Below are 16,016 nucleotides of genomic sequence, written 5' to 3'. Positions count from 1 at the left end.
AATAAAAACGAACACTTGTATTCATTTTCTGCAGGCTTTAGAGAAATGCTATGATGATACTCAAAGAATTTAAAAAGTTTTTTACCTCACAACTCACTTTGAATTTTTGTAAGTAAGATTGTGACTCAAAAATATTTAAGGAACCTAGGTCACAAATTTGATGAGAGACAGAGTATATAGATATAAAGATCAAATGTAAGAAATATAGCACAGATGATCTTCCTCTTTTCTACCTGTCTTCCAGGATCTTTTCTTTCCAAACCCCCTCATCATAAATGAATAATAGTAGTAGCAATAATAATAATCAGAGGAGAGAGTGTTAACCTATCAAATCTACACTTTATATTAAATTACATTTCCCAAAGTTTGGAATCATTTCCTGAAAACCGTCAAAGGTATTAATTTTTTTTCTCTCTCTCTCTTTAAATCACAAAGCAAAATTCCACTGTCCCTCCACCCCCACTTCTAAAAAAAAAAAAAAAGTTGTCGAGTTTTGCTTTTCTATTCACTGCAGTCCTGGCCAAAGTAAAGCCCTCTTTCTCAATGACGTCAAGATCTTTACCAAGATTAGGCTTTCATTTCTCTATTGCAGCAATTAGCCAGGGAATGTATAAAAGGCTTCAGGGAGACTCACTAGGCTGCAGAGAGAGCACTTTGCACCACAGATAGCACGAAGGGAAGCCAGAGGGAGTGAGCCAAAGGAGAGGAGTCAGTCGCTCCTGAGGAAGGGTGAGCGTGAGACAGGCTGGGAGAAGGAGAACAGAAAGTGTGTGTCAAACGGAGTAAAGAAGGGGCAGAAAAAAACTACCCTAAAAGCACATTTTAAAAACTCTGGCAATTCAAGAAAGAAACAGGCTACGTTTCTGAACATAGAGACAATGAAAAGCTACAGAAAATTTTGCAGTTTCTGCCACAGCCTCATAGGTGCTGGGAAATGAAAGCAGAACTGCCTGTCTTTAACCGACTCTGAGAGGGGTAACTGGATTAGGGACGGGTACGCCAGTTGTTGTTTTTTTCTTTCTTTTTTTTTTTTTTTTTTAACATCTTAAATCCTGAAAAAAAAAAAAAAGGCAGCAGCTCGGAATTGAATGAATTGATGGGCACAATCCAACTGCTGGGCTGGAGAGACTGGACTTGGTCTTGCCATTTCTGCTTCTTTGAAAGAGGAGACAGCTTGGGCTTCCTTTTAATTTAGTTTTTCTCCTTCTCTCCCACCCCCCAGCCTTCCCCTTTACTTCCCCCCACTCCCTCTATTACCACCCCCCTTTTAAATAAGAGGGTGAAGGTGAACCACAGCGCACAAGGGAACTGACTCAGGAGGCAGAGAAGATGGGCATCCTCAGCGTAGACTTGCTGATCACACTGCAAATTCTGCCAGTTTTTTTCTCCAACTGCCTCTTCCTGGCGCTCTATGACTCGGTCATTCTCCTCAAGCACGTGGTGCTGCTCTTGAGCCGCTCCAAGTCCACTCGCGGGGAGTGGAGGCGCATGCTGACCTCAGAGGGAATGCGCTGCATCTGGAAGAGCTTCCTCCTCGATGCCTACAAACAGGTGAGCTGCGCCGAGGGGCTTCTCCTTAGGTCAGCAGGGGCAGGGGCTGGAATGTTTGGGACTGGAGGCCCCTGGGAGCACTAGAGTGAGAACTGTGGAACCCCATCTGGGGGCCTAGTGGTTATGCTCAGACGAACTCCTGCCTTTACTTTGTCCACCTGTCACACAAGTTAGATTTGGGGGTGACGTGTAGTCAGCCATGACTAAGTGCGATCTAATAAGGAGTTGTTTTTTTAAGAAGGGGCATTAATGACTTGCTGCCGTTTTGGAGTAGAGGGTATTTGTGTTGGCACAATAAGTTCGGGAAAAGACTGAAAATATTGGGGGAGGGGAGACTGCTGCATTTAATCTGCTCTTGTTATAAACTGCGATTTTGATGTTTTGCTTGATGAGCTGCTATGTGAAGTGCATTAGGAAAGACAGTTCAATGGGTGGACATTGAGAAGCAAGGAAAGAAAAGAAAATGCTACTCAAAACTCTTAGAGCATTGACAAGAACTTATCAAAATGGTCACAGCAGGTGTGATTTGGCATAATACCCGCTTCATTTCCGGTAGAGGTAAGAGTTAATGTAAGCAAGACTGTGCAGCGTCATCCTTTACACTGATTCTTTTGAAGTGGTTATCAGGCACTGAGTCCCGAGTTACTAGATATCAGTTTGCACAAGAAAGATCTGAGAGCTGGCTGTCAGAAATCCAGACTTTGTAAGAACCACATTTGCTTTCTTTCTCAAAAGCAAAATAAGTTGTCTTAGAAAGAGCAGATATGGCTATGGTTTGTTACAATTTCAAAGCTGTTACAAGGCATGCCTTGAGCACTGGAGTGGTGGCCTCACTTACCTGCAGAAGGTGTGTCCCAGGGGCTGTTCTCTCCAAACCAGATACAGGATCTTTGTTTCTAAGCGAAGAATTTTGGCATTCTAACCTTTTTGCTGCTTGGAGTGTCCTAAACTCAGATCTTAAGGGGCAAAGTGGAATATTTTGTCATTGGTCTTCAGTCAATTGCCCCCTCCCCCTATGCCCATATGACTCCTGAAGGTCCCTGGGCAAGAAAAGTTGACTCATTTGGCAAAAGTTTCTATGAAAGCAGACAATCTTGGTTATCTCCAGCAGTACTGGGGAAGCTTTTCCAAAATGCCAGGAAGGGGAGTTTGAGAAGACTATGGAAGCCAGTGAAATGCTATGCTATAGTGAGACAACACCTCAGAAACAGAAATGAAACTCAGAATAAAGAGGGGGTTGAAAGTGCGTCCTCCATAAATAAATACTAGAAAACTGAACTTATGTACCAGGAAAGGAAAAGAAGTCACTTCTAGTCACGAAGAATCCAGAGTAGGGTGGTTCCAATGGAAATCAAACAAGTGTCCCAGAAAAATTGTGAATTAAGGAAGTTTTACTATAATGTATGTCTTTGTTATTGAGGGTAATCTGTAGAAGGTTTGCGTTTTTTTCTAAAGTCCAGAGAATTATTACAGCTCTCGATAGTAAGTGAAAAATAATATGAAATGATGCTCGAAGTTCTAACAATAAAACTCATTTCTGTATGTGGGGCCAATGGGAGATGTGATAAGAAGCACTGAAATGCTCATTTCATTCCCACAAATGTATACATTGAATGTGAGATTTTTGTTTTGTTTTGGGAACAGAGAATTTGGAGGAGGGTGGGGAGAGCATAGGTATGTCAGGCATATTAGTAATTAGGAAGATTCATCATCTACATCTGTATTTTGTAGGTCTCAGGAGATAGCGTGGCAATGTCAGTGGTTTGATCTCAGCATATTAAACTCTTACTTTTTTGAAAGACAGCTGACTTGTGCCTATAAAGAAAAGTCTCTACTTGGGAAAATTTAACTTAGATGCATACATACTTATATAAATATCATTCACCCGACGTACAGGGTCTGCAATGTTACCCACGTATATGAAGTGAGGTTCTTTCTCTCATTAAGCAGCTTATTGAAATTAAAAGGGAAAAATAAACAAATGCCTCTGTAATAAACATTATTATTTATTTCTCTTTCACTAACATATAGTGTTCCATCATGTTGCTTTATTATGAATACTTTGTTTTTCCTATTCCAAGAAATTGAGAAGGATGAGCGATTCGTTTTCTTTTTTCTACATATGGTTTGTGTAGTCCTCTCCTGTATTGTTTCTGTCTATTGATTTGATTAGTGACCAAGTTCACTACCAATGTTATTAAGTTTTCTTTTAATGATTTATATAATAGCTATCGTGAGAGGAAGAAACCCAAGAACCCACATGTCCAGAGACAAGACTGGACTGGGTATGTAATGAATGGAAACATTGCAAATACAGCACTAAATTGAGTTTTTCTTCCATCTCCAAGTATGGCAAGAGTGGTGGTTGCTGTGGTGGCATTTGAGGGTCACTCTGAAACAGGTCGAATCACTTCCCTGAATGTTGTTGTCATCTGTGCTACCATCTCTAGATGTAGCCCTTTCTAGAGACACACTGGAGGAGGTTCTGTTTGAGATGGCATCACTGTATTTCACAATCCTGACTTGCATTATTTTGAAGATGGCACCCCAAGAAACAGTTTTCCAGGACGAGGGGTATATGCATATGTGGTACAATTAGGCATGTCATCTCTAATTTTCCTTGTTGAATGCCAGATACTTGGGAGAAAGTGCAGTAAAACTATTACCCCTGTGTTTGTCTCCTACATGAGGTAACAAAGAAATTAAAGTAGAACAAGACAAAACAAAACAAAACAAAACAAAAAACTTCATCAAAACATTGAATGGGATTTAAAATTAACTTTGTAGGGAAGCTTTTAAAGATAATTTGGGATTTGTTAGGGGGAGTTCCATGCACTGTTTTGATGAAACTGTAAGCCTACGGAAATTTAAGATGATTGAGATGAATAATAAATATTTGTTATTTAAGTTGTCCTACTCAGTGTCATTACATCTAACACTGCATCCTCCTACTGGTGCTTAAGGACTCAAGAATGCAACCAATAAGCAGAAGACCCTGTCTGGGAGCCTAGCTCCTACCTAAATGAAGTGTAAAAGTAAACACACAGTATAGATGCTGACAAGCAATTTAGCTTCCGCATGGTTAATATTGCAGTGGCACAGAAAACATATTCATTTGAACATATAATTTTGGTTTTGAAAGGTTCTCTTTAACATTCTCCTCCTCTTCTTCATTCACCTCAAACCATTTGACACTAGTTTCTACAATGGAAAATGGCTCTTTTAAGAGAAAAACATTCTCAAAGAACACAAAGAGGCCACAGCCAAGCTTGTCCATCACTTGGATAAAACAGTGGGAAATGATAGAGCTTAGAGTTACATTTTTAAGGTAGGAATCAAAAAGAGAATGGTCAAAAGGGAACTGAATCCAGAGGAAAGAGTAGGTAGCTTATTCTCCAACTCTAATTTATTTGGCCAATTTGAATGTAAATGGTTAAATCACTGCTTAATAAATGTTTGGCTAAGTTTGTAAGGACATTGATGTAGACTGGTCATTATGTCAAGGAATTTGAAATTTCCTGATAGTGAACAAAGCCAATCCAGGGCTTTGGATAGCAAGAAGGATGTGTAAATATTGTTCTGCTACCCTCCCCCTCCCCCATTTTTATCATTTGCTTTACTTTGTATCATGAAATTAGGTGATATTTTGTCCAGAAGCCTTTCTCAGGCTATGGAGTAGGGGACGGGGGGGAAACAAGGTTAGTAGTATATGCTTTATTTTCAGCTTCTGCTTGATGAATGGTTCTTTCTTTTATTCCCTTGCCCTGCATTTCATAGTCTACATGCTAAAGCAGCGTTATTCTTTTCCCCATGCACTGAACACTGTCAATAAAAGGAATCTCATCATCAAGGGAATCAAATTTGTAAATATGCCATATAGTGACACTTGTTCATATTTATATATATTGCTATCACAACATTTGAGCTTGGCCCAGAGATGTCCCTGTTGTAAAAATGCAAATCTTTTATTTACCTTCCTTTTTGGTGTCGTATTGATGTTGATTACAAAACCATAAGGAAGGACAGCTGTAATCGTGCAGAGGAGAGAGATAAAAGTCAATGATGACGATATTGCATTTTACGTATGTCCTTTCTGATCTTTGCAAAATAAAGGGACCCTCTGGGAACATCGGAACTTCAAGACCAATTAGTGGAAATCATGCTTCTTGTGTTTGGGCACTAAATACTAGGCAGGGTTCTCTTTAGAGCAGCTAATGCTGGCAGGGAAAGAGGTACCGACCTAATTACTCTTCCGCAAGAGTAAAAAATGCCTTTTGAATGGCTCTTTGGCAAATATGTCTCATTAAGGACAAAAACCAAACACAAACCCTCTAAGAAGGAGAAATTAAGATGATAGGTAACTTGTGGCCAGGAGACTTTCTGTGCCACTGTGGGAAATTAAAACAAAGTTGGAAGTACCAGGGGATAACTTGTTTTTGTTGAGCTTCTTTCCTGCAGCCTAAATGTTATTATTATGAGACCAACTTTATTTTTTTTTCGTCATTCTGGCTCTTTGTCAAGGGGAGCTTTGCTCCTGGGGGAAGCAAAGAATCTTCCATCATTGAAGGCAATGGTGATTCTCCCATTCCATCTCTGCAGGGTGCATAACCAAGCAAACCAAGAAATTCTGCATTTGAAACTCTGGTCATCATAGGAATTTCATTTTCATGGTGATCTAATGTGAAAATGAGAAATGAACAATAATGTCCTTCTAAAAGGCTTTCTTTTTAGTTTAAAGCAAACTTTCATTTCTAAAATTTCTAATTTTTTTTCCTTATTATTACTAAATTATCCTTCATCAGCAGGTTTCAGTCAAGATGGACAAATTTTACAATTAGTATGTGATGCTTATAAAAACAGACTCCTGGTCTACTCATATTTGGACTTATAAATCATGGGTGTGTGTTTTCCCCCATAGTATTATTTTTTTAGCATTATTTACTTAATTTTTTTTCTGTTACAGTTGACATTCAGTATTATTTTATATTAGTTTCAGATGTACAGCACAGCAGTTAAACATTTATATAATTTATGCAGTGGTCCCTCTTATTAGTCTAGTACCCATCTGACACCATACACAGCTGCAACATCACTGACTATATTCTAAGTGCTGTACATTACATCCCTGTGACTATCTTGTCACTACCAATTTGTATTTCTTAATCCCTTCTCCTTTTTCACCCAGCTTCCCAACCACTCTCCTCTGTGGCAACCATCAGTTTGTTCTCTATGAGTCTGTTTCTAATTTGTTCATTTATTTTGTTCTTTAGATTCCACATATAAGTGAGATCATAAGGTATTTATCTCTGACTTATTTCATTTAGCATAATATCTCTAGGTCCATCTGTAAATCAATTAACATGATATACCGTATAAAGAAAATGAAAGCTAAAAATCATATGATTATATTAATAGACACAGGAAAAGCATTAGACAAAATCCAGCATCCCCTATACTATTATTAATGGTGTTGATCTTACCTATGCATTTCTCTTGCCTGGTCATTCTCATGAATAAGATATCTGTTTATGACCTTCTAATCTGCAGTAGGGTCCCATGGATGCTCAACAAAATAAAGAAGATTGGCTATTTCATTTTATGCACTAATTGGTTGAGATAATCCAGAACAGATCAACAGCATGAGGTACTGATTATGTAGTACTATGTAGTAAGTACTCTACAGTAGGGTTCCAGGATTCACATTTCTCAGTTATCTGTCTCGGTGAGCTCATTCATCTCCCAAATATGATTATGTTCATTGCAGGTCAAGGTTATTATAATATTAAGTGTAAAATTCTTCACTGATCCCTCCCTATGATGATAACAACTAGCATTCATTCAATAATTCATTCAACAAAACGAATATATATGTACATATATATACATATATACATATATATACATATGTGTGTGTATGTATATAATATATATATAATATATATAATATATAATATATATATAATATATATATATTATATATATATATTATATATATATATAATGTATGTATCCCAGCTTAACAAAATGCCAAACACCCCCACACAAAGAGCATTATGTATTTGGTAACTTTCTTAATTTTGAATTTTGGCGTGAAGGTGTTATACTAGTTCTAAATTTTCTAAAGTAAGCTCGTATGTCTGTATTTTGGAAAGAATTATGTGGCTGAATTACATATTGTCACTAAGAAGAAGAAGGTACTTTAACTTTCCAAGAAAATTAACTACAGGTAACAAGAGAGTCACCTGTCACTGAAGCATCAAATTAGATTATTCAGTTGAATAACCAGGAATAATGCAAAGATCAACAATTCTGCTTGGGTGAGAGCCAGCGGCATCAGAGCCCCATTTAACAAGACCCCACCATTGTTTGTTGGTCTTAAAAATGACTCTAAAAAGCAGGTGCGTGTTTTCACCTACCAAGAATCCACAAGTCTAAGTCCAGAGATGATTTTTCTCCTGTGTATGGTTGCTCACTTAACAAGAAGTAGAACAGCTAATGGGTTCAGATCGATTTGAATGCATTCAGATCTTTATGTTACAGTATGTTGAGGAGCACAGCACAAAAATATCATTAAAAGCAGCCTTCCTAGAACATTTACTGATATTTTAAATAGGAAAGCTCTAGTGGGAAGGTGATGGTAATGCTACCTACCCCTTAAATCTACAAAGAAGTACAAAAAGAACCCATAGATTAAAAGGTTTATATCTTTAAAATGTATATCTTTCCATTTTAAGTATATTTTAATACTTTAGACATGAATGTGGCTTATATAAAATAATCCATTTAAAGGGAGCTTATTAGGTTTCTTCAGCTAGTGTTACTTGTCAATTAACCAAGAAAATTAATATAAATAAAATAACCTTTTGCCTGATAGTGACTGAAAATAGATGTACCTATTTAAATCACACCAACAGCTTCTGTTTCTAAGAAAGAAGAGTGTTATTCTAAGATTTCTTTTAGAAAACTAATAGTACATGTTTTAAACCTGCCCTGCTCAGATTTTTCAGAAGGGAAAGAAACGACTTCTTCAATTCTTTCTCTACAGTTAAAAATGAGTTACACATTAACATCAGTTAGAAGCTTCTGAATAAAAGCCCTTGAGTGTTTTATATCAGTTTGGATTGTTGAGTCTTAACAATTCACATCTAAGGGACTTCAGTTAACATCAGTGTTATCCATGTGACTGTATTTATATGAAGGGAATAAGTTGATACAATTGGAAGTGTTTTGTAATATTAAGGATAGTGTATAAAAATCAATTGTACTTCCGTAAATTGTCCCTGAAGTTATTGGCTTTGATTGAAGCTTTCTAGGGGAAGATCCAGTTGTGTTAATTCAAACTGAAGTAATTGGCTCTTTCATGTTGCCTGCTTTTTATTATGAGTTTACAGATCCAAAGGCCAGCAAACTTTCTTTCAGTCTGTGTTCAACTATTTAAACCATGAGTAAAGGGGGCATAGGGAACAATTTTCTTCTATACCTCTTCTGTCTGAGTATTTTATAATTCAGAGTAGCTTGTTAATAAAATCTATGACAGAAAAGTAAATGGTTTGTGACATCCTAGATAGAAAATGGGAAAGAAACAGAACACATGAGAAGTGAGAAAGTAAAAGTAGAATTCTGGAATAATTTTATGTTTTTGTTCATTTGTTTGTTTGTTTAATGGAAATGATGAGGTTCTAGTTCTAAGAACCCAAAGTAAGCAGTAGCTGTAGAAACTTCCAGGAAGGATGTCATACTGAGGAGAGTTCAAATCACTTCTAAGGATAATTTTTATTTTTAAACATAGAATTGCCCAGGGAAGATGGCATTCTCTTTTACATGTTTGGGTGGCATCTAATAATGGCAACCTACACCCATACAGTGATTAATCATGGACAAAGAGCTATTTCCTTTATATTGTCTTCCTATCACCATTTTACAAATGGGAAAGCTGAAGTGCTGAAGAGGTTAAATGGGACTAGCTCTTTTTATAAATGGCGGACCCCAGATTTTCTCGCTGTGGCCAAGAATAGAGCTCATTGGTATCACTGCATTGATTGAGATTAAATGACTTAGCATCATGCAAGAAAAATAAAGGTCTTCCCTGAGTATTTTAGAATTTTGAAGTGGGAATTCAGAAAGAAGTACTGTGTCCCATGACTCTGATAATTTGTCTTAAAGTAGACCATTTAACTTTTAAAATGAAGTCAATTAATCATTTGTTATATAATGTGTGCTAAGCTTTGACAGCAAAGTAAGGATAGTGAAGAACACCAGCCTCAACTTAATTATGAAGAGAGTTAACTGCAGTGCCTTCAATGATAAAAATAATTACCTTCAGTGACTATACAGAATGAAAAAGACTTTGATTCTCTTTAGGGCCATTCTTTACATTACCTGCCATGGTGCCTCTTTACTCAAATCAATATGTTTACTGCAGTCTCTGAAGGAAATACCACATTTTATTAGAGCCCATTGTTTTTATATAGAGTGAATTAAAGTGACAATGTGTTTAATGTGGTATTCTCTCCCTCTTTCTTTTGTTCACCACCAGGTGAAATTGGGTGAAGATGCCCCCAATTCCAGCGTGGTGCATGTCTCCAATCCAGAAGGAGGTGACAACAGTGAAAATGGTGCCCAAGAGAAAACAGTTGATGGAACCGAGTGCCACCTTCTTGACTTTGCCAGCCCTGAGCGCCCACTGGTGGTCAACTTCGGCTCAGCCACTTGACCTCCTTTTACTAACCAGCTGCCAGCCTTCAGCAAACTGGTAGAAGAGTTCTCATCAGTGGCTGACTTCCTGTTGGTCTACATCGATGAGGCTCATCCTTCAGATGGTTGGGCAGTGCCTGGGGATTCATCTTCTTTGTCTTTTGAGGTGAGGAAGCACCGGAACCAGGAAGAGCGATGTACAGCAGCCCACCAGCTTCTGGAGCGTTTCTCCTTGCCGCCCCAGTGCCGAGTTGTGGCTGACCGCATGGACAATAATGCCAATGTAGCTTATGGGGTAGCCTTTGAACGTGTGTGTATTGTGCAGAGACAGAAAATTGCTTATCTGGGAGGAAAGGGCCCCTTCTACTACAACCTTCAAGAAGTCCGGCGTTGGCTGGAGAAGAATTTCAACAAGAGATGAAGTCTAGATTAGCTGTTTAAAGGTATGATTGGAACAGAGCTCTTTTTTTTTTCTTTAAATACATGTAAAGGAAGGGAAACAAAGAACTGAATCCACTATTTCAACTGAGTCTTGTTGCCTCACGGAAAGACAGGAATTTACATGTCAGAAGAATATAAACCTCTAATATCTCAATACTTCTTTCACCACTCAAATGGCATTTGGCTAAATAGTAGCCCCATTACTTCTACTTAAAAAAAAAAAAAAAGAAAAAAGAAAAAAGAAAAAAAGAAAAAGAAATTAAAAAGCCCTGACTAAAAAGATCCCAAGATGAAGAGGAAGAAACCCTCTCTGATACACCTGACGCATGCTTTGCGACCTGGAGAAAAGACTTACCTGAATCACTACTATGTTAGGGAAACTACTGTCTTTGTTATATAAGGGGTATTGCCTAGGCTTTATTCAGCATGGATAGAGCCCAACTAGAAATTTCCCAAATATTTTTTTATAATGAGGACTTGAGCCCAGGCCATGTGGTGAGGACTTTGGTGTTTAACATGTTAGAGTCGTTCCTAATGTGCTAGTTTCTAGTCATGTAGTGCTGTATACTACTCTGAATATCCCAGAACTCACAGGTGTATTTTTAGATATCAAGAATGATTCCCTCCTGGAGGGTTAGAATGGTCATCTGAAATTTGAGAGTTATTTTCTAGGCAGGTAAGGAAAGCGCTAGAGGAAAATCAAGTTGACAAGTTAGGAAAAAGAGGCAGAAAGATTAGGAGGCTTCATAGAGTTTCACCTTGAAGCGATAAAGAATGGGACGAATTTGTTAGCCATAGAAACATTCACAAGGCCAGAGAAATAAGAAGCTCAACTAAGCATAGCATAAAGAATATACATAGGAAATCGATGTACTTATCAATACTCCTAGATTGAGGGAGAAAGGGGGATTGAAAGGCAAAAAAACACTCTTCAATATTTGTATTTACAGGGTATTTTTTTGTGGAATAATTACTTTTTGAAACATGTTTGTGGTGTGTATATTTTCAGTGGGTGAATTATACCCCATAATACCAATTAAAGGTAAAACCAGTGGATCCATTAGTGCTGGTCTGTCCCTCTCCATCCCTACAATTAAGATGTGGCCCCAGTTATTCTTGGTCCCACTCTCTGTAGAAGTGTTCTCTCTCTCTCTCTCTCTCTCTCTCTCTCTCTCTCTCTCTCTCTCTCTCTGTCTCTCTGTCTCTCTCTCTCTCTCTTTCTGTCTCTCTCTCTCTCTCTCTCACACACACACACACATTCATTTTCAGATGCTGTGGGAAGTAGGTACCCTAAGCATTCAGCTGCACCACTGTTTTCTTCCCAAAGTAAACTATAATGAATGATTAGTGCAAACAAATAAGGTTTCTTCAGTTGCAAAATAGAGGAAGAGAAAGTTAGTTTGAGACAATTCCCATCAGTAATTTTGGAGACCTTGATATAAGGCAATCCTCAATAGTATGGAATTTGGTAAAATGGAATTCCCATTGACATTTGAATTTGGACTTTGGGTCTTCCTTTGTTCCTATTAGCTGAGGTCTAGTAATCTAAGGCCTCTAAAGAACATTAATATAATGTTATTTTAATATATATGTATATATATATGCCATATTTCTCTTTAAAATGAAGACATTATAGTTTTACCTATAAGTAATATAAGTAATATCTAAATATCATAACCTCTAAAAGAATAGACCTACTAATTTTATATCATAAATTTTTTATTGTAAATTTAAGGATGCTATCAATTCACAATATATGGTTGTATTTATATGTACAATCAAAGGTTCTTATGACCATTCCACTAATAATTGAATCATAAAATATAACTAATAGAAAAAGATATCTAAAGTTGGAAATATCTTCCTGAACTAGTTGCCTGAAATGAAAAAAAAAAGTGGGAACTGAGTGCGTAAGAACCAAAAGTCTATTTTTTTAAAAAGCTGGAGCAACATAGTCATATTACTAGTTAGTCTATTATTTAGAGTTTTAAAGCACCATTTTAACTGGATTTTTTTTATAGCAACATTTAAGCTTCTCAATATCTTAAATCCTACAAAACACACCCACAAAAAACAAGGCAGATTTTAACAATGTGACGTTATCAAACGAATTTCTGGAAAATCACATTGAGAATAGATTATTTCAGAGTCTTCAATTGTTAAACTCTATAACTCGAGGCTTATCAGTGGGTCCCACTGATTTTTATCTTCAAGATGGTGTTGTGATTTATGTGGTACACAAGTGAACAATCGGTTGCCGTACACTCACACTGTTGTCCTTAAACTTCCCCTTTGTTCTACACGTACAATGATGGAACAGAATGTTAGAGAAGCTGGTGGGGGGATGAGATTTGGCTAAAGCAGCCAGTACTAGTCGTCTGGGGAAAAGGATGGTGAAAAATCACCCAGTTGTGATATATTTTTAAAGAAGGAGAGAGTTGTGTGCGTGCAATTCCTCTCCCTGAGGATAGTCCAATGGAGAAATGAAGCAGTGGAAGTAGACATACAAAGGCATAGGCTGAATATCAGGGAAAAAGATGTTCAATTGAACATAGAAGAATCACTGGAAGAAAGGCTGTGGGGGGCCAATGGAGAAAGTGAATTGACAAAGCTCAGGAATCCTATAATATTTAGAATGGCTTGGTGTTATCAGAATTATGATAAGCCTGTAATTATGTAACCTATTTATCTCAACATAAACTTTTATGATTTCCTGTGATGTATCTTTTATGAACTTAACAAAACTCATTATTTCAGATAGAGGGGAATCGATGCTTAGCTGATATGCTCAGAGTAATTATTAGATTGTCAATACCCACCCACCCTATCCTGTCTTTTATAAAGTATGTTCCTTTGAAGAATTGTAGTTCTTATTCTCACAAGGAAAACATTTTATATATATATATATATATATATATGTATATATTTAAATTTTATATACAAAATTTTGAGTTGTTCTTCTTAGTGCTAAAGCATCTTTTCCCCCTGTGTTTACATGGAGCTATAGTTTAGCTTTTTAAACTGAATTACCTTGTCTATTATTGAAATAGTCTCCAAGCAATTTTAGATAGTATCATAACATTTGGATTCTCCCAAACATGTAATGTTTGAAAGGCTTGTCTTGGAACTATTCAAAACTTTATTTTATTGCTTAGAGAAAATATTAGTGGAATCAATAATTACTTTCTTAAATGGGCATGAACGAAATGCCTGCACAGTAGTGTAGACATGTTTGATACAGATATTAAAACCTAACTGACCTCTTTAGAAGCAGATTAGTTACTCAGTTTTTGCTTTGTATAGCTAAAGTGACAGTCATTTAACTTATATGATGTTTTATATTTATGTTTTAGATATCTGGTCCTATGTCTTCACCTTGTTTATAGAATGTATCCCCTGATTTTTGGTAATATCAACTTCTAAAAGGCCTATTGATTTAATTAAATTTTGCCATTAACAAGGTAATGCCTCTTCTATGATCAAGGAGGAAAAAAAAGAAGACTGCTATCTTTCATTTTGCCTGAGTGTATTTCACTATTTGGGCTCTTGAATAAAAATTATGAAATATGGTGAGGTCATGCATGGGTACTGCCTTGCTGCCTAAAACACCAGAGGGGCAGGTTAGAGACAATACCTAGGCCTTTGGGAGAATTCCCAGCTGGATACAAAGTACCCTCAGCATGCCCTATGAGCTATGTCCATAGCAAGAAGAATGCACTGATGTATAGGACTTCCCATTCTGTAAATCCTAAGAAGATAAACCTGGATATTTATTCCACCTGACCTCTGACTGATGGTTTAGAAAATAAGCTTAATTAAAATCACATGGCCATTGTAAAGGGGAAAATGTAGACATTGACTTCTGTCCCACTGAAAGATTAATGAAAATCTTTGCCAGCATTTCAAGCTTTTCAGATGACATGCCCAATGTCATCTCTCTCAGCAGTGGAGATTAACAATGAGACTTTTAATTCTAAGAGCTTAAAAAAGAGATATTGCCAAAAATCAGAGCTAAAGTGTTTTTTGTTATATTATAACCTCCCTAATTCTTCCTCCTTCATCTTAAAAATAGACGCTAAACCCAACCTTCATTTATAAGTCCAGAATGGAGCATAAATACAACCTCACTTGGTGATCAGCATTCTCTTGGTTGTGTCCTGAGGTCCTTTGTGAAAGAAGGGGACAGGACCTGGGAGGGTCAGGAAGTTGCTAACTGGGAAGAACTGGGCTCTGATGGCTTGGTCTACTGATTTGGGAAGATTCAGAAAGAAACTGCTCACCATTGGAGGAGGGCTGAATGTCACTGAGTGACTTTAGGGAGAGCCAAATATTGGGCCACTTCCTAATGCCTTACATTCTGGGTAGCACCAGAAGCAAGGTCTCAGAAGTAAGAGACCCAGCTCTGTTCCACGGTGAGTCTGAACCAATGGAAAGCAAACATGTACAAATATCCAAACAAGACTGCTCACGCAAGTCGGGTCTTGTTGCCCGTCTTGGGCAGCAGCACCAGAGCTCCAGGGAGTTTATTTAATATTTACTGAAGAGACTTCGAAGACCTAGGAGATGTTTAATGAAGTCACTATTTTGGCTCAAAGCTCCCCCTATCTGGCCCCCCTCCCACCACCCCTGAAAAGCAAACAGGTAAACACGTGAATGAAAGAAGCCCACAGAAGGGGGTGGGAAATAAAATTCTCTTGAGACTTCTCCAGACCATGTCACTGGTTGGTGTGGTTTTTATGTATGTTAGAGTTGGAGGATGTGAAAACATAAGTATCCAGTACTTCATAACCAAAGCCATTAGAAGATGTTGGGGAGGGAATGTTGGCCAGTTTTGTTTAGTTATGCATCACATTTTCACCAGACTCCATCACTAGCCCAAGTAATCAACCCCCGAAGAGGGAGATTGGGATGTGCCGAGGTTACCAGTGTGCGAATGATAACTACTGATGAAAGAGTCATCCACTCAGTCAGTGGTTGGATGTAGTCACATTAGTTTGCCTCGGCCGTCTTTGTCTTCCTAGCAAGGAGACTATTCGGGGCACGATGCTATGAGCACTGGGTAAATGTGGTGAGAATGCACGTGTATATCTCTGCTTCTCGGTCGCAGAAACAGAAATGCTTTGGAGATTATCAGTAGAACGAGTGTTATTATATTGGTGCTGAGTGGTATGTGTGCTTTTACAATTTGTTCTTGTATTTTAGTAAACTTTGAATAAAAGAATAAAGTTACTCTTTGGTTCTATTTGTTTATTTTAGAATTACTCTCTAGACCTTGCCCCTGGCTGGGACACATTCATGCTTGACAAGGGAAAGAGAATCCATCATTCTAA

At 37.6% G+C, this 16,016-nt stretch overlaps 1 protein-coding gene across 1 annotated transcript; it reads left to right on the top strand.

The window, feature by feature from the left end:
• Positions 1 to 593: 593 nt before the first annotated feature.
• Positions 594 to 15,915, top strand: DIO2 (iodothyronine deiodinase 2). The gene is made up of 3 exons (XM_019731107.3): positions 594 to 729; positions 1,223 to 1,551; positions 10,088 to 15,915. Exons 2-3 carry the CDS (start codon positions 1,330 to 1,332, stop codon positions 10,676 to 10,678), a joined length of 813 nt encoding a protein of 270 aa, XP_019586666.1. The 5' UTR covers positions 594 to 729; positions 1,223 to 1,329; the 3' UTR covers positions 10,679 to 15,915.
• The last annotated feature ends 101 nt before the right edge of the window (positions 15,916 to 16,016 follow it).

This window comes from Rhinolophus sinicus, chromosome 3, assembly GCF_057876585.1.
Source record: "Rhinolophus sinicus isolate RSI-liver-muscle chromosome 3, RSI-T2T, whole genome shotgun sequence".
NCBI classification, from domain to species: domain Eukaryota; kingdom Metazoa; phylum Chordata; class Mammalia; order Chiroptera; family Rhinolophidae; genus Rhinolophus; species Rhinolophus sinicus.
The sequence above is the reverse complement of the archived record's forward strand: the minus strand, read 5'-3'. Positions and strand labels throughout refer to the sequence as shown.